The sequence below is a fragment of the Pseudorca crassidens genome, chromosome 10, assembly GCF_039906515.1.
Source record: "Pseudorca crassidens isolate mPseCra1 chromosome 10, mPseCra1.hap1, whole genome shotgun sequence".
Classification (NCBI taxonomy): Eukaryota; Metazoa; Chordata; class Mammalia; order Artiodactyla; family Delphinidae; genus Pseudorca; species Pseudorca crassidens.
The window spans coordinates 12,288,059-12,310,157 of record NC_090305.1 but is presented as its reverse complement, the minus strand read 5'-3'; the positions used below and the strand labels follow the sequence as shown (position 1 = coordinate 12,310,157).

At 42.9% G+C, this 22,099-nt stretch overlaps 1 protein-coding gene across 2 annotated transcripts in view; it reads right to left on the bottom strand.

The window, feature by feature from the left end:
* Nucleotides 1–21,455, bottom strand: part of MYLIP (myosin regulatory light chain interacting protein) — a 44,376-nt gene extending 22,921 nt beyond the window's left edge. Inside the window, exons 1-8 of one of the 2 annotated variants that reach the window (XR_010946675.1) lie at nucleotides 21,169–21,455; nucleotides 19,869–20,059; nucleotides 8,223–8,408; nucleotides 6,729–6,926; nucleotides 6,027–6,191; nucleotides 4,657–5,077; nucleotides 2,621–3,034; nucleotides 907–1,067 (exon numbers count right to left, since the gene is read on the bottom strand). Coding sequence is in view for 1 of the 2 variants with exons in the window: in XM_067752061.1 (XP_067608162.1) it covers nucleotides 2,945–3,034; nucleotides 4,657–5,077; nucleotides 6,027–6,191; nucleotides 6,729–6,926; nucleotides 8,223–8,408; nucleotides 19,869–20,059; nucleotides 21,169–21,255 (1,338 nt within the window). In the remaining variant the exon portion in view is untranslated. Of the gene's footprint in view, nucleotides 1–906; nucleotides 1,068–1,247; nucleotides 3,035–4,656; nucleotides 5,078–6,026; nucleotides 6,192–6,728; nucleotides 6,927–8,222; nucleotides 8,409–19,868; nucleotides 20,060–21,168 lie in introns of those variants that run through there. The other variant, XM_067752061.1, reaches the window with a different exon arrangement.
* Between the last annotated feature and the right edge of the window lie 644 nt (nucleotides 21,456–22,099).

The window sequence follows — 22,099 nt, the reverse complement described above, 5'->3', positions numbered from 1 at the left end:
ACTTCATTTCTTACCACTTCATTGACCACAGGGGGAGGGGCCAGCCTCCCAAACTGCGTTCTAACCCTGTATGCACCATATACTTTCTTTTCCACCTGGTAAAATTCAACTAGAATGTTCAGGCTCAGCTCAAAGGGTCTTTGTGAAGCACCCTTACCCTTGGCTCTTAAGGAGAATTAACCATCACCTTCTGTGCCTACACAGCACTTTTCTTTTAGCTCTCCTAAGTCACCTTGTAATACAGTAGTTTCCATGTTAGCCACTGAGCTTGAGGAGTCCATGGTGTAGCGGGGTGAACAATATCTTATCCATTTGTTGGCCTGTCACCCATCCATCCATTACTCTGGCCAGCATTTTGAGACTACCACATTTAAGATCCCCTCCAGTGTTAATATTCTATCATTTTGAATATTATTTAATTTCTATATATAGAGCAAATAGTGTAAATTACAGGTTTAAGTACATGACATGGGCATCCTGTATCATTCGTGTCTTGATCATTATTAAATTTCCAGTGCTCAATAATAACTTAGCAGGTGCTCAATAAATGTGATTGAATAAATAAGTTAGTTCCTAGAAATTGATGGGAGGTTGACTTAGGAATAGGAATAGTGGAAAACAAATCTTGTTTTTCTCGATTTTTAAAAAGTTGTTTGCTTGAAATCATTGCACTCGTACCGAACTGAACCTCTGTAGCAGCTGAAATTACTTGACTGTGACAGATAGTTCTGAGTTACATATATTATGTGCACTGTTCTCTACTCCACAAAGTATTTCCTGAGCAACACAAGTGAGCACACTCAGGGCAGCGAGGTCCCAGCAGCAGCAGGCTAGCCGCCCTATAGAATGCAGCCCTAGAGTCTGTGGGCTGAGGCCATCTCTGCTAGGACCCAGCCCGGCACTCACCTGTCCTGACCACGCAACGCACTAGCGGCATCATCTGGGTTTAGAGTTTTAACTTCCAACTTCGCCATTCCCTTCCTTCTCCAATACTTTACAGTCCTTTTCCCAATTGTTACTTTTCGTCTGCTTGTGTATATTACCCTATTTTCACCTACATTCCAATCCTATAAACCAGAAAACATAGCTGAATGAGTAACTGGGTAAAGAGTCTCCTTGATTAGAGCCAATACCTTAAACATTTTCAAACTTTCCACAAAGGACCACATTAGATACCAACCATGACATTATCCATGCTCTATTAAATGAATAAAATCTGGCTTAAATGACAATAACTGTGAAGATACAAACACCCGTGTTTGCTTTAACATCTTTATTATCCTAAATATAAAAGACAGAAATCCTTTAAGATATAACAGAGTTCTTTATATGTGAAACATTATTTTTTTACAAGTGAAAAAATAAATACCTCTTGGAATAAAGGCTTATATGCTAATATGTGCCATAAAAAAGTAGAGTTTTAATATCTGACAAAATGTCTGTGCAAAGAAACAAATGCATAAACACATTACTGCTACATTAAGGCAATATGAAAAGTATACTCAGAAATCTCAGTAAAGTGACAGTGTAGGTTTCTAGCTTTAACTTAGCTAGTATTGCACCCAATAAGGTCATCCAGGTTCCAGACATCCTAGAAAACCAACAAGCTGACCAGGTTCCAAAATGCCCAAGTGGGAGTGGAAAACATGATTAAGAATATAGAAACAAAAAACCCCCGAAACCCCTCTAAAACATATAGAGGGACAACAAAAAGTTAATACTTAAGCATTTACTACCAAAAAAAAGCTTATGATATCTAGGATACCTACTATAAGGCTGTAAAAGGCTTGATGGCTCAAGCAAAAGCAACCCCACTGGCTGAAGCTGGAGCAGGGTGCGTCGGAGAACTCACGAACGACCCCTGCTTTGTACATGGCGAAGCTTCATCTCAGCGAGCAATGCTCTTCCTTCCAAGGAACATGTGCTCCCTTTTCAATCTTAAAATATTCCACCAACTCAAGAGGCCCAAGGAGTGCTGACTACTCCACAGAAATCGTCTAACCAGACTGGTAGCATTTTATAATTGAAAGGCTTGGGGCCAGGGTAAGGAGAGGGGGAAAGAATAGGACACCATCCACGTGGAGGGATCTTTTTTCCACTGGTTAGACTGGTTTAAATCTGACAACTTTGTGTCCACTTTAAAAAGTCCCCGAATCAGGCTTCCCTGGTGGTGCAGTGGTTGAGGGTCTGCCTGCTGATGCAGGGGACGCGGGTTTGTGCCCCGATCCGGGAGGATCCTGCATGCTGAGGGGCTGCCGGGCCCGTGGGCCGTGGCCGCTGGGTCTGCGCGTCCAGAGCCTGTGCTCTGCAACGGGAGGGGCCGCAGCAGTGAGAGGCCCGTGTACGGCAAAAAAAAAAAAAAAAAGTCCCCGAATCGATTTTTAAATATGTTTGCCTCCCAATCTTTCTTGAACAAGTTAGAAAAACAGAAATGACATTAAAATGACAACTATCTCTTTAAGAAAAATTTTCCTATTAAAAATGTCCAGAGCTCTGTGACCCGTACAAAAGGAACCAAGTAAATCCTTAAAATGAATCCTTACAAAATTGGCTGCAAGTAGGAAACTTACCTTGGGATACGTTAAGGAGACTTAAACATCAGTTTCTAAAAGGTACTCACTTTTGGGCTATGCTGCCACTAACTGACGTCAAAGATCTTCCTGATTTCTTTACTTGATCATAAAAAGAAGAAAAGTCCAAGGAACGTGTCTGGGTCCCAGAGCTCTTCCTGGTCACCAACCCAGACGTGCTGATTCTACGCATGGTACATTTTGGCGGTAAGGAGTAGTCATACTGTTTCTAGTCTTCCTTTTTTTTTTTTCCCCCTAAACGTTGCACGGCAGATGGGCGTTGGAGTATTTATTCTCTCCACAATCTATCATGTTTATAGTTTATACCAGTGCAGTTCATGGAGACATGGCATGTCTGGTAAGTGCACAGCAGATCAGATCACAGTCAGGTTGAGAAGACTGGTGTGGGTCGGCAGGTAGACGTGCTGGACGTGGTCCACCCGTGACCTGCAGACAGGACAGGACTGGAAAAGAGAAGCCGACAGTACGGGTTAGGACACTTCCAAGGGTCTGTGTCTTCAGTGTTCACCCATGGTACCTATTACAGTGCTTTTTCTAAATACGTTGTGGTCACAATTATTTCTAGCTTTCCACTGGGAGGGCTCTTTGCTTTCTAACAAGTCTGACATTTTATACCTGACAAAGGATTAAAAATAAATACTAGGAAAAAGTATAAATGAATGAAATTAATCAGGTTTTCAGTCAAACTCTTAAACAAGGCACCGTGAGTAAAGTGATTACTGAAGACTTCTTGCTGTGCAATGAGGCTGTGGTCCCTACATGGGCTGATGATGAAGTCTCAGGCAGGGATGCAGGAGACCCTCCCGGAGACTGTGTCCTTGGCTCAGCGGGCTCAGGGTGCATCACGGGGGGATGCCACGTGGCCGGTGAGCATGGCCGCTCCTAGTCACAGGTCACAGCTCCACACCCCTGGCTGGCCTCTCAGCAAGCATGTCCCTTCCTCAGCCACACGGGGCACCGTAGGCATGAGAATCAGACTATGTGGATGAAAAAGGCAAATCCACGACCACTCCTGGGGAAATCACTCGTCTTGGGAGCGTGATCTACTCTAAGGAAGACATGGGCATCCTCTTGGCTCATATATAGCCCTAAAAATAGTTCTGAAATTAGCAGCTTCCAAGGGACTAGATGTTATTTAGGGCTAATTTTACGTAAAATTACAGTGACAGTTAGCCAACCGTTCTGGGAAATGAAAACAAATTGAGAATATTGTAAAAGGAAATGCAAGGTGCAAGAAAGAAATGATACTATGTAAGAGGTGCTTTTATTTTTTCTACTAATATTAAAATTAGTTTGACTTGCTAAGTGAGAGCTAATCCAAGGGGACCTCGGAGGCATAGGCAGTACCAAAAGGAAATTAATCACAAAAAATGAGGCGACAACCCACCCATGGATAAGTGAGAGTTAACTATCACTCAAAACTCTAAGAATTCTTTCCCAAATAATACAAGTAAGCAAAAAAGACCATCCTCCGACGTGTCAAGCAGCAGAGACAACGTGAAAAGGGAAGAGAAGGAGGTGACCAGCCCCCAGGAGGCCTGGGTTCCACTGCCCGGCTCAGCCACTAACTAGATGTGGTACCTTGTGAATCTGAACCTCATATCCAGGACTTGAAAGAAGCCTGTGATTTAGTAATTACATTGCTGAAAAGAGTGTGCTAATCCAAACTGTTTCCAAAGGGCAACACCTTCCAAGTCACAGATACAAAGACCCTCTGGATGGAGATGGACATTCTCCATCTGTGCCTCCACAAGTCAGCACCTGGCCCATGCCAGCCGGCTGACCCCTCACCTGGAGCTGGGAGAACCCTCACCTGGAACTGAAAACGCCCCTTCACCTGGAGCTGGAAAACACCCCCTCACCTGGAGCCAGGAGGACCCCCACCTGGAGCCGGGGGACCCTCATCTGGAGCTGGGAGGACCCTCACCTGGAGCTAGAAATGCCCCCTCACCTGGAGCTGGAAACATTCCCTCATCTGGAGGCGGAAGGACCCTCACCTGGAGCCAGGAGGAACCTCACCTGGAGCTGGAAACGCCCCCTCACCTGGAGCTGGGAAGATCCTCACCTGGAGCTGGGTGGCGCAGCCCTCGCAGCACACAGTGTGGCCGCAGGGGCAGAAGGCTGAGTTGATCTCACCCTCGCAGCACAGCACGCACAGCATGGCCTCCTTGAGCTTGCGCAGCTTCTCCTGGAGGGCCCGGGTCTGCTGGCAGCCAAGGCCCTCGCAGCTGCCGCAGCTCATGCTGCTCTCCGAGGACTTCAGGGGAGAGTTTGGAGGGCTGGGGTCGCTTCTCGGCACGAGATCCAGCACACCCGCGTTGTACAGAGCCCTCCTGGCGTGGTCATACGCCTCCTTGGAGGTTCTTTTAATATCGAAGACATACTTCTTGCCCAGGTTGATGTTTTCGTTCAGAAACAGAGAAGCCAAATGGCCCTTCAGGTCTCGGCTGTACTGCATCATGACGGCACTGGTCACCGTGTCGCACCTACGGACAGAGATGTAACACCCACCTCAGTACTGACAGGCCTGGGCATCCCCACGAGCCAGACCTTAAACACTGCTGTGAATAATGATGCTCATGGGAGCAGACATTAAATATTTTTGTTTGTGTGCTTGAAAATGAATTCTTCCAGTTTCATAGGTGTTAGGTATTTCAATGATTCTACCTCTGTGCTTCTCAAGTGTCTGCAAAGGAAGGAGCCCTGATCAGGCAGCTGTAAACCAGAGGGCACCTCCACCTCCAGGGACAGAACTACAGTCCAAAGCAGCTTATGGCAAGAAAAAGGAAATTCTTCTTTGTAGTCTTGGCTTTATGTTAAAAATTGCTACAAATTTTCCATTCTGCTCCACAATGTGTGTGTCTACTTTAACATAAAAAAAGGGTTGGTTGCCTGCCAATTAAACTTCTTAGCTTTTAAAAAACTTTCCAAATATTTGAGTCAAATCACAAGTCTACTTTAAAGCACCCTTGGAAATAAGGCTATCAATACAGTTATCGAGACATCCTCACTACACACTGAGGATTCAGCGTAGCAGCTCTCCCAGGAAGGAAAGACGACTTGGGTCATCCTGCGGGAAAAGGGCAAAAGCGGCGGCTGAACAGGCCCCACCGCTCAGTCACCTCGGGGAAGGGGAGCTCTGAGGAAAGGGCTAAGAGATAAGCAGTAGAGTGAAGCTCTCTCTCTGTCACACACACACACACACACACACACACACACACACACACACACACACTCTGAGGGAAAAGCAGGATGATGTTGAGAAGGACCCCACTGCTATGGTAGAAATGAAGGGTTCGAAAACAACCGATTTCTTAAGCTCTATACAAGGTTCACTGACACAGTGATACCAGGAACCATAGGAGCCTTGCTGTCACCTGGAAATCTCAGCATTGTGGCAGACGCTGGGGTTATGGGGTGCACGGGGGTACGTGCCTGTAAAAAGCATGCGTCTCGGTGATGGCTCGGTAGAGCCCGCTGGCTGCCCGGGTGCTGATCATCTTGAACAAGAGCACGATGCTGTTCCCAGACTCCTTGGTGATGGTGAGGTACACGTTCTTCCCTGACTGGGTAGCCATCTGCACGACAGGGTAAGCGATCCTGAAACGTGGGAAGAGAAAAGTGAGCAAGCCCAGGGGAGATGGGTCACCGTGTGTGTGCTTCTGCAGGGTTCCCATGTGCTCAGGGCCCAGCCATAAAGCCAGACACTCTGCCTGGGACCGTCAGATAAGCACTCTGCTCCCTAGGTATGAAGGCTCTTTGAAAAGAGTTGGAGAGGAGCACTGGCGCAAGTTTTGGAGTGAGTGTGAGTGTGAGTGTGAGTGTGTGTGAGTGTGTGTATGTGTGAGTGTGTGTGTGTGTGTGTGTGTGTGTGTGAAATGAGATTTTTATAGCCGTGGATGACATGTGAAAAATATTAACTCTGTCACATCAGTACACTTGAGCCTATATTTAAAAAAAAAATATTGGAATGGTTATCAAGGCCTGAATAAAATGAATGTACCTACCCAAAATGAAACACATTATTCCTAAAGGATGACTGTCTAGTAAATCCCTCTCCATTTCCTATTTTCACCATCAGAGCTACAAAAGTACGTACACACGTAGGTCTAAACAAAAATTTAAGATTTGGGTTACCTATTAATTGGGCTGAAGTCATCTTTACAAATTGAGATTCCTTCAGGTCCAACCCCAATGAGGAGTTTCTGCCCTTCGCTGTCCCTCACAGAATGCCATTCTGTGCCGTAGTTTTCCATTGCGGACACAATCTGCAAAACCTGGTATTCAGCCGAAGCCTGGCTGGTCCCCTCCAATTCCTTATGCTTTGCCACAATGCTGCAAGACACCAAAAGGGCAGAGAGGCATACAGAGAGATTAACTGATGTAGTCTTCAGAGATAAATCGGTATCATTTTTACTAGTGAATTATACTGACACTGTCATTTACGAATCACAAAAACTCAAAGCTATATACTATTGATATTTCATTTATTTAGCAAACTTATTGTAAAATACTTTTAAGACACTGTTCAAGATCTCAACTATTAAATCATTAGGAGAAAAAACTATGGGGGATGCCAGATGGGGATGAATTAAAAGAACTATGGAAAATCTCTAAAAATATACATAAGAAATTTATACGTAGCAATGTCTCATGCCATTTGTCTAGATTTGCTTTCTAAGTTTCATTATAATATAGCATTATATGGGATTGATTAGGTCATTTGCAACTGAAAAATGCAGGATCTATTTTATCTATTGGGGCGGACAGCCTCCAATACCATCCTTAAAGGTCCCCACCTCCTGGTATCCATGCCCTCATGTAACTTCCTTCACTTGAGTGTACGCTGGAGTAATGACTTGCTTCTAATGTACAGAATACAGCCAAAGTGATGTGCTGTCACTCACTTCTGAGATTAAGTTATAAAGAGACTTTGAATCCGTCTTGGGTGTTTGCTCTTGCTCTGACTCAACTGCTCGTCCTTGGGGAAGCCAGTCCCCACGTTATCAAACAGCCCCCCCGAAGAGGCCGCTGTAGTGAAGGCACAGGCCAGCCAACAAGTCACCTGAGCCAAACTGGAAGCAGATCCCTCCCTCGTGTGAGCCTTCAGATGAGACTGAACCCCCCCAGCAGCTTGACTGCAGCCTCCTCAAAGATCTGGAGCCAGAGAACCCAACCGGGTCACGGCCAGATTCCTGACCCAGAGAATTGTGAGATGATTTTGTTGTTTTAAGCCACTAAGTTTAGGGGGGTAACCCTGTTACCCAGGAATAGATAATTAAGACATCTTTGTTAGGTCTCTTGGTTTAATCCTTGCTGGGATGAAGAAAATGCTGATAAACATGACAGACTTTTTAAGAGATATGCATTCTTAAAAGGTCAGAGATGCTACAATTCCTGTTATATAGTATTTTGTATAAGGGCATTTATTTGTGTGGATTATGTTTTGTGTTTGTAAGTTTCTCAAAGAAAAGGCTAAGAATCTGTTGAAAATAGTTGGTTATATTGGGCAATGGTCTAGTCTCAACCTCACAAATTACCTGTATCTATCATAGTTTGATTTTCTTCTGGAAATTCTTATAAATTTGCTAGATCTGTGACAATAAACATGAGCCTGAACTGCAGCCTCACCTGTTCAAGGTGGCACTGGAGAGCTCCTTGGCACACAGCTCTTCATAGCTGTACTTGGCTGTGTTCTGGTTATAGTCGCCAAACTTGGTCTGGGCCAGGAGGGCACTGAGTTCCACTGCTTGCTCTGGTGAACACTGGAGGTGGCCTGCCAGGAGGGCCTCCTTGATATGCAAGAAAAAGATATGCCTGCAAAGCAATGTGAGAGTGAGGTTATGCTGAGGGACTAACTTGGTATGGGACCCAATCGCTTAGCAACTTCATAATCCCATTTAAGTAAGGAAAAGAGAGCAAGGAAGAAAGCTACCTTAAAAATGCTTACAGTTACAGACCCTTTTTTATCATGAGCAGTAAGGCAAAGTAAGTCTAAGGATTAAGTTTCTCTGAAACAAAAAGTCTTAACCCAAACAAAACAAGTCTAACTATGACAAGTTCAGTAACATTCAAGTTACAAAATGTAAAATAATTATGTACACGTTTCTGCATTACACTATTTAAAAGAAATGATCTTAATCAGAAAAACTTTATCTTGACATGTAATTATTATCTTACAAGCCTCACCTTTATTCAAATGACCCTCAAATCTCTAGGTTTTTTTGATGCGCAGGCTCAGCGGCCATGGCTCACGGGCCCAGCCGCTCTGCGGCATGTGGGATCTTCCCGGACCGGGGCACGAACCCGTGTCCCCTGCATCAGCAGGCGGACTCTCAACCACTGCACCACCAGGGAAGCCCCAAATCTCTAGTTTTAACCCCAACTTCTCTCCTAAGGATCATATTCAAATATCCAAGTGCTAACAGGCTTCTCCACTGGATGGTCTTCAGTATCCCAATTTCACCTTCTTCAAAGCCAAACTTTCTCCCCAAACCCACTTTTTCTCCCAGTGGAAACCAGAGACTGATTTGTTATTTTTACCACAGACTCACTTTTGACTCTTCATCTTCCTCTGTCTCTGAAAACTCTTTAAATCCAGTTCCGTTTTTCCCATTTTTACCTCCTCTATCCTACTTGTAGCTCTCAACTGTCAGAGAATTTACAATATCCTCTAAGCTGATCTCTCTTCTAGACTCTGTGAATCCACCTTCCAAGTTGCTTGCTTCTGATATAAACTTGCCATTTCTCCACCCAGAATCCTTCAAGAGATCCCCATTGTTTGCCGAGGAAGCACACTGTCAGCATGAACCCAGGGTTCTCCACATCTGGCCCCAGATTTCCAGCCACATCTCCTGTCATTCCCTCCAGCCACTACGTCCCAGGAAAGGGACAATTCCTCCTTCTGGAAAAACCAAGTACATTCACGCCCCCACGTCTCTGGTCTTGCTGTTCCCTCTGTCCTGAAGGCCACTCCTCCTGTCCCCTCATTTGGATACCCTTTTGTCTATATCACATGCAAACTATCTATTCCTCTATTATATTTGACATGTTCTAACTTCTAGTATTTAGCTGCACCTGAGCTGACTTCATAAGTGCCTCTAACATCAGAGTTCTATAAATGTACGTAAAACTACACGTGTCTGCAACTAGTTTATATCCCCATCCTGGTTCCATTCCATCTGAGCCTGTCCTAATTGTATACAACACTGCATTCTACATTTACCGAAAGGTATGTGAGAATTAGAAATCCTGGAAAACTTCACATATTGTTGGCTGCCAATCCGTGCTGCCGAAGATTCTGAACAGAGTATCTAAACTGTCATAGGCACACTGGCCTGGATTATGAAATCTGTCTCTGGCAAATGTATAACCTTCCTTGGATGACTCAATACAGTCTCTCAAACATGCTGCAACGCCATACTATTCCTTCTGTTAACAAATGAATTACGATCATCATTGTAAAGCTCTGAACAGGGTTCCTAAATTCCCCCCCTTCAGCTGGATACCCTTATTCCAGTCCTCGAGATGCTTTTCTTTATATGCTAGCCTTGTGTCGGACATCCAGGTAGAAGGCATAACGTGAACAATGCAAAAAAAGGAGGCAAGGGAACTTGAGGCTAGAAATACAAGGAGGGGCTCTGTTGAGAGTCTCAAAACTTCAGGCTGACAAGAGCCATTTAATCCTCCTTTAAGAAATGTTTAAATTCAACATTTTGTGCCTTCTATAATGATAAAGAAATGTTTAAAATTATCAGACTCTGCCAAACACTGCAGTTTTTTCTTTATTCAAAGCACCCTATGAAGAAATCACAGTGAAGAATGCATAATAGCACTGGAAGAAGATAAGCATGGTTTTTATTAACCCAAACATCTGCTTGTCTTTAAAGTATTTCTGACATACTGCTAAACTGAGAAGAGGGTCCTTACTGGGGCAAAGAAATAACTACAAAAATAACTTGTTTTAAAATAGCTATCTGAGGACTGAGGTCTAGCCGTCCCTTAAAATCTTGGTGTTACAACACTGCTTCAGCCCTCAGAAAGCTTTTTAGAGGACTGTTCGGTAAATGCCATCTTGATTAAGGTACCTCTGTCTCTGCATTCATCAGTGGACATGTCAATAGGGAACAAAAACTTAAATATATACTTCCATTAAAGAAGAAAGTATGTGCTGAAAGATTTTAAGGGTATCACCCAAAAACCTAAATATGTACTTCCATTAAAGAAGTATGTGCTGAAAGATTTTAAGGGTATCACCCCAACTAAGTCTTCTCAATTTAATTACTGCTTATGTGAAAATGTCTTTTAACTTATTTCCTAAGTATTAAGTTAGAGACTAGTTTAGCCTGCAAAAGAAGAGTTTCAAAATTGATCCAATTTCCTTTTCCAAACTATCCAGGACCGACTTCTGGACAGACAGCTGTCAAAATCAAAGGCAAAGCAGCAGCAGTAACAAAATGTTAACAGGTGGTCAGCAGCCTGAGAGTAATGTGATCCTTCCTCGGTCTGGGAGTCAGAATTTTCCAAAAGGAGGTGGGGGACAATATCCTTTTCAACATACTCCACATTCTCGGCTGCACTGCGGTCGATACCCTGTGAGTACAAAAATCCTCCTCATCATTTACAGAAACTTTCTGGTAAGGCCCTTCCTGCATTTTGCCATTTCATGGCTATCAAGCAACCTTTTCATTTCAAGTCAACAAATCTGCCACGCATCGCCACTGTGCCAAGCCCTATGCCGAGGTCCCAGGGTGAATATATCTGATCGCTCCTGTTTCGATGGAAGGTACAGCCTTTTGGTGTCAAGGAATGTATCCTATCAAAATAACTCTGGCTACAAACTGGCTCTTGGGTGATAAGTTTATGCTCTCCAGGAGAAGAGCACGTGCAGCAGTGACAGCAAAGGTCACGCGGTGGCAGGCCATCTGCAGACTCTATTTAATGTGCTCTTTCGAAGAGGGAGGATGGCAGGGCATACAGAAACATTTCCACACGGAATCCAGTGATGGCTCAATAATTAGGGGTGGTTTTCAGTCAAGTATTTTCTCCTATTATTTTCTCTCCAACCATCTGGCCTGTAACTGTCTGGCTCGTGGATTCCCCCCCACCCCGCCCTGCACCTCCCATTTCGTAAAGTGGTTAAAAGTTACCAATAATATCAAAATGAGCAGATGTGGTCAAAGAAGTCAGGCCTGCAGTGAATTTTTTTTTTTTTAACTAAAGATCAAAAGTGGTTGGCCTATCTAATTCAATTTAGGCTACATGTTAGAATCATAAACAGAAAGAAAGCCTTTGGAAAAAATGCTTTCTTTGTCTTAAGCAAATGTCTATGAATATGTCCTAACAGACATAAGCTCATTTTCTAAACATTGTTCTGGTTGCACCTTGAAATTCATGACTCTTCAAGCTTTACCCAGTTACTAAGAAAACGGATACATTTTCAATATATGGATGGGGTTTGGAGCCCCAAAGTGAAACATTCTAGCTAACTCATGTCTTTGCATTTAATGAATTCACACTTGCTGCAGCATTAGGGAAGACTTAAAAAAAAAGGGGGGGGGGATAAATATAAGGATATGTCATATTTTAATTTAAAAAAGAGTCACATATCTTTAATATATTTTTGTTTCAGAGTATGTACTTCAGATTTCCTCTATGTTTAAAATGAACTCCTTTCCATAGCTTTACGGAATAAAGTTAGGTCATTTACCTTTTGAGAACTGTAATCAGAGCACTCTCCTCTAAACCCTGGCTTGTCTCATAAAGAAATCATTAGAAATCATATTAGAAATCATCTAATAATCAAAGCAGAACTCTCTGCAAACCAATCGGGAGTTGTCGATCTGCTCATCACAGTTACTCTCAATTACTGCCCTCCAGTTATCTTCCCAGTTACATAATTTTGAAGAGCTTTTCATGACACAAATATAAAACAACTATCTCCACATTTACTATTAAACTCAAAATTAAGTAACTAACCTAAGACATCGCGAAAATGGCTAAGTAGCTATTTTTAAAAAGTCTCCAGTCCTAATAACTGAAGTGAATTTCTCCCCAAGAGACTGACTGAACTTGGCCCTCCGTTGTAATGGCTGGTTTGTCCCTCACAGAGCGAGACACCAACTGAGATCACCCATATGCCCGCCTCAGTCCAATGAGTCATTAAACCACAAGCTCGAACTGCCAAGTTATATTTAAAAATTATCAAGTCACAACAGAATTGCTATAGGTTTGTTTTGTATCTTAAATTCCAGTGAAACAAAAATCAGCTCAAGATAGATCACAGGCCTAAATGTAAAAGCTACAACTGTAACCCTTTTAGAACAAAACATAGGAGAGTATCTTCACGACTTGGAGGTAGGTTCCCCTCAGGATGCAGTCAGCAAAAACCGTAAAAGAAAAAAGTGGATAAATGAGACTTCACCAAGGTTAAAAACTTCTACTCATCAAAAGGCATTAAAAACACAGGCAAACCACAGGAAAAAAAAAAATACACTTATAAAACATATATCTGACAAAGGACTAGTATATATAAAGAATTTGTGCAGCTCAAAAATAAAGACAACAACTCAATAAAAAAGGGCCAGTGACTTGAATAGATACTTCGCAAAAGATGTACAAAAGGCCAATAAGCACATGAAAGTGTTATTAATCAACAGAGATGTAGAAATTAAAACCACAATGTGCTACCACTATAAACCCACCTGAAACCCGGCAGGGATGCAGACGCACTGGTCCCCTGTACATTGTTGACAGGAGTACAGAATGGTACAATCGCTTCGGGAAAAGATGTGGCAGTTACTTATAAGCTAAACAATTACCTCCTCTAGGACCCAGCTCTTCCATTCTCATTTACTCAAGAGAAATGAAAACACATGTCTACAAAAGACTTGTGCTTGAACTCTCAGAGCAGCTTTATTCACGATAGCTGGAAAACAGGTATTCATCATAGGAGTATGCATAAACAAACAGCAGCACGTTCCTACAGTGGAATACTATCCAGCAATAAACAGGAACGAGCCGCTGATGTATACAATAAGATGATGGGTCTCGAAAAATTTATGATGAACAAAAGGAACCAGACACAAAAGAGTACATACTGTGCGATTCCACTGACATGAAGTAGAACAGGCATCACTAAACTATGCTGGAAAAACATACAACCTGGTTGTGGGGTGGCGGTAGGGAAGGGGGGGTGGGAACGACTGCAGAGAGGCATGAGAGAACTTTCTGGAGTGATGGTTCATACTTGATAAGGGTTTTGTTTAAACAGGTACATCCATTTGCCAAAACTCATTAAGTGGTATATTAGGATTTAGGCATTTCATCATATATAAATTTTGTATCAATCAAAAGAAAAAAAAAGAACTGTAGGCAAATACTGAGTTCTAGTTAGTGATATGCATACTGAAGTATTTAGGGAGATGTGTACTCACACACAACTTATTTTGAAAAGCATGAAAAAATAGACTGATGGATGGATAGAGGGATCAATAAATGGATAAATATGTGATAAAGCAAGTATATTAAACTGTTAATAGTAGAATCTAGGTATTGGGTGTTCACTGTAAAAATTTTCAACTTATCCGTACATTTGAAATTTTTCATAGTAAGAGGCTGAGAAAATAACACCAGTTAAAATCCCTAGGGTCAAGGTTCAGAATTCAAATGAAGAGCCACACCTAAAATGAACCATCACATCTACCACACTTCATGGAAGGCTTACAATTGACAAACCTGTCACAGCCAATAATTACCAAGTCAGGTCTCTATTCAGGTTTAAGGAACTCCTCCTCAAAGCCCAAAATGCAAAATGGGAATCACCGATAAATTTGCTTTCTCCTCAGCTCCAAGGCAGTTAAAAGATAAGGAGGGTACAGGTGAGGGAAATTCCTAAGTTCAAAAGTAGTTACAACTCACAGCAGAAAAACACTTGGAAGCATAAAATCTGGACTTCTAAAAAATATGATTACTCACAGTAGATAGCTGTCCCTAGGCAAACAACAGTCCGGGCAATCTTGTAGTTTAAGAGCATTAACTACAATCTCTTTCTCAACAATTTAGATTAGTGTGGAGGGCTATCAGGTCCAGAAGAGGTCTGGGATCGGGCTGTAGTGGTACACGACTCAGAGAATAAATAAAGCTGGAACCTGATCCCACTGGTCACCCTGAATCTGCCCTTTGTGCCATTTAAATATTCAAATTTTATTTATAATGACATTCAAAATGAACTGTTCATCTTGGTTACATAAAAATCAATTTCTAATGTTCTCTGATATTTCATACACATATATAAGTATCAGAAATTCAAAAAGAGACTGAAGGGGCCCAGGCGGGCGGTCTGTGGCTAAAATAACCATATACCACCACAAACGTCCTGTACTCTGAACAGAAAGAAAAACTTAAAAGATAAATAAGAATTCAGAAATGTAAGTAATACTTTCTTTGGAAATAATATACACGTCTGTCTTTACCATTTTTTACTTTCCTGGAGGCTGTGTTGTATTTGGGCATACCAAAAAAAAAAAAAAAAAAAAGAATGTGTCACTCCACTCTTAGGCATGTAGTTGATATGAAGAGCATAATACTCCTGCAATGCATCCTATGGAATTTACCCATCCTGAATCACACAAAGGTAAATTCTGTAATCAACCTTTACCATCGTGACAATGTGTTTTGTTTTAAATTTATTTTATTTATTTTACTTTTGGCTGCGTTGGGTCTTCGTTGCTGCGCGCCGGCTTTTCTCTAGTTGCGGTGAGCGAGTGCTACTCTTCGCTGCGATGCGTGGGCTTCTCATTGCCTGATGATGTTTTATAAGACTTTGAATGTGATTACAGGCACTGGCTAGGGTCAATGTGATTCAGCTGTGTACTGATTTGAGATTACCACCCCCACCTGCCTATAGTTTGCATGTGGCATTTGCTTTGTGGGTTTCAGTGATGCCATCTTCCTTTGATTTTCACTTGTCTAAGTAATATTTGTTGAGAGACAGGGAAAAATTGAGTTTAATAAGTAGTCAGGACCTACAAATTGGGTGAAATTAGATAAAGTGAGCCTGTGGCTTGAAAACTATCTGAACTTCATAAAAGGTCCAGGAGCGTGGTAGTTCATTCTAGATAAGAACAACCACAATGAACAAACGCCTTGGAATGAGGTAGAGGGGGCGAAGGAAGGAAGCAAGCAAACAAAAGAATGCCAAGCACTGAGCAAATTCTTAACTGAGAAAAATCACTACAAAACATTTTTTAGTGGTGAGAATTCTTTTAGACATTCTCAAACTTTTCAAGTTATAGAAGCAAACTGGCAAACATTTCAATACCTATAAGAAAATTTATATTATCACAGTATCAGTTAACCCTATTTTTTTTTATTTCCAAGTTCTTAATTCATTGATTCAACAAATATTTACACACCAAGCACTGGCTAGATTCTGGGTATACAAGGTTGATCAGCTCCTTGCTTAATGGAATTTTAGATTATTAGAGCGGCTGACAATAAGCAAATTGTCACATAAGTAAATGGAGTGTTACACACTCATTAAATGCTATAAAGGAAAGCTACACGATGTCTTGGGAGAGTTTAGTCTCCTGAGCACGCCTGGAGAAGGCTTCCCCGGGGAGTGATGAGTGAGCTGGGGTCTGAAGCCAAACGCATCACTGCTCGCGACTTTTAAGATCCTAATGAGATGCAACGTTCAGGATTATAGCATTTCCATGAACATGTAGTTCAGCACTCACAGAGCCCCTGTATTGGGATTGGTTTCTGGGATAGAGGATTCAGGTGTTGGTAAGTCTTAACCAAGCAGGGTGCCTCTAGCAAAGAACACAGAGCTCTGCTAAAATGTGGCAGTCAAGGAGAAACAGGAAGATTTTACTGGGAATGGATGGTATAATTACCATCCCTGAAGATGAAGCATATAATTCTCTAATCTCTGGTTTTGAAAATGTTGACAAAATCTGGTCTGAATTGCTGTGAATAACCGAAAGCCTCTGAAAGGTAATAATTTCAAAGATGATTATGATTTCAGATTTACTTCTGGAATATATTAATTTCACTTTTCGTTTTAATCCATAGCATGGCAAACATCTGCTGAAAACACCTGCTGTCGCCAATCTCTGAAAGGTGCCAGCTGAGTCTAAACAAAACTCTCTGGTTACTTTCCAGAATCCCCCATTCCAGAGCAAACATAATTATCCAGGTAAAGAATCAAATCTAAAATCAGGCCACATCAGAGGCCAGACTAACTCTATCTACCAATCTAAGCAGACATTGGATATATTTTTTCCTCTCTTCAGAGAAATGTATTTAGAAAAAGCATTAGGAAAATAATATGGAGAGGAAGCAGAAGCCAAGAAAAAAAAAGTCTACTGCTAGAAGGGATTTAAAGAATCTCTTTCAGGGTTTTCAGTTGGGCTCAAGTCTTGGAAGGCTGTACATGCTGGAGGCAGACTGCTGAGCTGGACCCAGAACGCAGGGGCTTCTGCCTTGCCCCTAGAGCTCTGCTCTTACAGACAGGCCTTCCTGCCTGTCATTCTCACAGCAGCTTCCCTAATCTAATGCAAACTAATATATTAACTGGCCCCCAGTCAGGCCAGCTACTGTGAGCAGGCTGCTTTAATTGTCCACAGAGACAACTTGGCTAGGATATTTCAGCACATTTAATAAACTGTCCAGACACTTTCTGAGTATTAAATGCAAATGACTGATGACTTGACCTCATGACTTGATGAAGAGCTGGGAAAATATCACCTCTCATAACTGGACTGGCAAAGCTGAGCTTACTCACCATGTAAACAGATCGATTTTATTTTCATGGCATTTTATATGAATATTTTACAACAAATGATTAAATATCAAAAAAGTTTATCAACCAGCTTTATCTTGATAACATAATATTAGGGAAAATAAGTATTTCTGTTCCGTAGTATCATGCACATAAACACAATGCTAATTGTAACTACATTCGACGCAGCACGACTACTGATCCTAATGAAAAGGTACAATGCTAATTACAACGCACTTTATCTAGTTATTAAAGCAGAATGCTATATAAAGTTTAGGTGGCATTTTCTTAAAATTCTGTATTTATTTCAGACAACCCCACAAAAACAAGTAAAACACACCAATATTTTAAAAGTCAAAATCACATGAATTTTTCAGTATAATTTCAAAAGGAATGAAAATCAATTAAAATTACCTAGTCTAACTAGGTATGTGCAATGTTTGAGTGCTATTAGACATGAATCTCGAGTCAAAGTCAATTGAGTCAATAAAGTAGGAAATTTGATTCCAATTCTAATTCATAAAATATCTCTATTTCTTGCATGAATAGAATGGAGCTGATAATAGTTATTCACTCTATTACAAGAAAGCACAGGTAAAGACTAGTAGCAAATTGTAAAATCTGTAAGCATTTATAATACAGATGTACGTATTATATTATGACTGCAGCCACTGGGTTTTTTTTAAGATTATTTGATCTGGACCATTTTTTTAAAGTCTTTATTGAAGTTTTTACAATATTGCTTCTGTTTTATGTTTTGGTTTTTTGGCCACGAGGCATGTGGGATCTCAGCTCCCCAACCAGGGATCAAACCCGCACCCCCTGCATTGGAAGGCGAAGTCTTAACCACTGGACCGCCAGGGAAGTCCCTCAGTCATTGTTTAAATGATGTATTTGGTCCTCCAAGTTTCTGCAGGTTTAAAAAATAAACCTGTGTCATCAAAATAGATTTGAATCTGGAGGCCCTGTAATAATTGCAAAATAATGATAAAGCTACACAATGAAAATTCCAAGGTGTTTTATATATATATTATATATATATATTATTATTTATATATAATAATATATAAATAATATAATATATTATATATTATTATATATATAATATATATTATATATATTATATAAATATAATATATATATTATTTTCTCTTACTCAACTGCAAGTTATCACACTGAAGTGCACTGAAGTGCACACTGAAGTGCAAAGTGTGCACTTCACAAATCCGCTTTAATTTAAAAAAAAATAAAAAAATAAAAAACCCAACCTATCCTGATTCATATAGACAGCTAAAACATCCTTAAATATGAAATCACTTGAATATTTTGCAACATATTTTCAGGAGCACTAAGAATTCAATATACTAGCTTCCCTCAGATACAAAATTGAACACTTCTCTCACCATTTAAAGCTCCATAAAAAGGCAAAGGAGAGATTTCAAATTCAAATAAATAGTGTTTCAAAATATGTGTCTATACGTCCTCTGGTAAACAACCAAAAAAATGACATGTTAAAAACTCTTAAAGGATATGGCTCACTCATTACTCATAATTCTCACACTCACATTTTTTATGTGCATGGCAAATTTCCAATCCAAAGGATTATGAAAAACATTAGAACTAAGATCCAAAGTTTACCATGTTTAAAAGTAGTCATTTTCCTTTTTCTTTTTCTTTTTTTTTTACATGCCACTATAAGATTTAGGTCTCCTGCATTTCAGCAGTAAATATTAAACACCAGTTTCCTAGCTTGGCTCATCCTTGAGAAAAGTATTACAGCCAGTCCAGGGGAGAATCCATTTTCTGTTTGAAAAAGGAAACCACATGCTCCAATTGTCTACCACTAGTGGTGGCTTTCTAGAAGAGATAAATTTAACAATCTGAACCCAACAATCATGTATAAACTATCTGTGGGGTAGTGTTAGATTACTACTGGCCTTAAAAGAGTTTTCTGACTAAGTTTTCAAGAAACTGAAAAACTTTTAAAATTCGGACAGAGCTCTTTGCTACACACTGTAACTTGACACTAGGCTGAAGAAGTTGACCAAGTTTAAGTAACCCAAGAGGAACTGTTTCCTGCTTTCTGTTAGAGCAGTCTGCAATGACCTGTAGTAACACTGCTGAGACAGAGGTTACTATCGGGCAGTAGATGCCACTATCAGGAAGTCAGTTAGGTCTTTTTTCTTTCTTTCTTTAATTTTTCTGCGTTGTGGCACTGATCTCAAGTGTTTGTAAGAATTCAACCTTACTCTCCCATTGTCTATAAAAATAAGAAAAACACCAGAAGAGGTGGAAAATGTACCCCAGGCCAACTATGCAGCTCTCTTTTCACCTCAACAAAAGAACTGTGCTATGGAAAACTTCTAAGTTATAACCAACTCACTCTGTATCAAAACAAATTTGCCTATGAACATCTCTGGGAAGGTGCAGTGGCCCTTCCTAAATGGAATCAGAGGTCTATTTGACATTGGTTTATTTTAGCGTCACTTTACCTAGTCTGCTCCTGTAAGATGAGATGAGGCTCCACGAAGAACTTGACTCTCAGTTTAAGCCGGTAAGGGGCTAGCCCATCCATCTGCTGGGAGATCCGATTTCTCAGATTTAGCCATAAACTTTCACCTTTGCTACCCGTAAACTGCAGTCCAAAATAATCAACTTCTATAATTCCCAATCGTCTGCACACCTAAAACAAAAATGAATGCAGTGTGGATGAGCAAGCGGTCCATGTGGTCAAAGCAAACCCAAAGGCTCCATCTGAGTCTAAGATTCCTGACTGTTCTTTTTTTTAAAAAAAATAACAAAGTTCAACAACGGTGTTACAATTCCTGTTGTCAGCTAAAACAACAGAGTTCTAAGGCTCCAGTGACGCGAAACCACTAGATGTAGTATAGAGGCACAAAAGGAGTTCTCAAAATGTAGCCTTCCAGAAAGGCTGAGGACGGGAATCCACGGGGTATTTTCCTTTTTATTCCAATCACTGGAATTCCCTCCACTAGCACAATCTGCACAGCTGATCTGGCAGCTTATTATCTGGACAATTTTAACCATCTGGACTCCAAAAAAGCAAACACATTGAGGAAACACGCCACAAGTGTCAGCTAAGCTTTGCAGGAGGTTTTCCAAACATCTCAGGTCGAGGGGGTTGGAGGGCACAGCGTTTCACTTGAGATCAAATTTTCTGCCACACCACTATGCACTGTTTGGAACCGTTCCTCCTCACTCCTAAGGAAACGCGTGCTTAAAGACAACCGAGGAGTCCACGACCCAAACCTACCGTCCTCTCGTTCCCCGCGAATCGGGAGATGCAAGGAGGTGCATAAGAAATGCTTCTCCATTTGAGAAGCATCAAGAGACAAGGGCACTGCTTGTCTCTGCCGAGCAACCCGAGGGACCTGCGACCGCCTCCAGCCACCTCATCCCGGGACGCAGGTGGCGCTGCCAGGCCCCGCGGGGACCCGACAGGAGGCATCATTCACACACCTGAGGCAGGTGTGCTGGGCCTCCTTCTTCCGGGAAAGTCCCGGGCTGGGGGGCAGGGGGGCAGGCCCGCCGCGCGTCCCCCGCGCCCTCCACCCCCACCCCACCACGCGCCCCCGGCACGCCACGAAGGGGCCGTGCGCCCCACGGCCTCGTGGAGGAGGGGGCGCAGGCCGGGCGCCTGGGGCGCACTAACCCCGCCGCCGCCGCCGCTGCGCCACCGGACCCCGGCAAGCGGCGCGTCCCGGCGCCACAGCGAGGCCCCTCGGCCTCGGGGAACCGGCCTGGACCCCGCGCCTGGCCCCTGGTCCTCACCTGGTTGAGGCAGTCCTCGCCGTTGGCTTTCGCCTCCACCTCCACCTCCATCAGCACCGCGTCCGGCCTCGTCACATAGCACAGCATGGCTGGGGCCGCCGCTGCCGCCACAGCCGCCTCGTCTTTGCTGTGCGCGGGGTTCAGACCCAGTTCCGGGCTCGGCGAGGCTGGCCCTCGGGAGGCTGAAGCCCTGCAGACCACTGCCCTGCAACCCGCAGCCGCCGCGCCCTCCCCGCCACCCCCTCTCCAGCCCGCCCGCCAGCTGGCTCTCCGAGTCCCGCGACGTCGCCGCACTCCAGCAGCCCGACTGCCTGCGCCGCAGCGGGGACTTCTCTGATATAGCGGCCCCGCCCCCTCCGGCTGGGGCCCCCGCCAATCACGGAGGCCCCGCCCCTCCGCCGCCGCCCGACCAGCCAATAGCAGCGGCCGTTCGGCCGCCGCCCGACCTCCCAGAGCCGGCTGAGTTCCCCCGGCCGCCGGGGAGGTGGTAGCTCGCGGGGGCTGAGCGCTGCGCAAGGAGGGAGGCCCCGGAACGCGCTTGCTACCTCTGCTCGCTGGGAGACGCTGCTCCGAGCCAGCGACCGCCCGGGGCTCCCACGTGGGCTCGCCTTTCTGTCGGACTTGAATATACAGTGATTAAACGCCTCCAAGCTACCGCCTTCAGAAAGAAGCCTTGGGTCGCTCCAGTAGCGCGTTTGGGGGGCGGGGTGGTGGTCGTCGTGGTGAAAGCAGATAGCAAAGAGTGCAACCCCAAAGCCTGAAAAGAAAATGATGATTTCCCTGGGGTTTGCCTCAGTGGGCTGTAGGAAGGCGGAATTTTTGTTCTTTAGTTTAGACCTCGTCATTGAGAAAACAAAATATGAGTATAAAAGTTTTTGCTGTCGTTCAATAAGCCAGGGAGCTTGACCTAGTGCTTTCTCTATGAAACCTC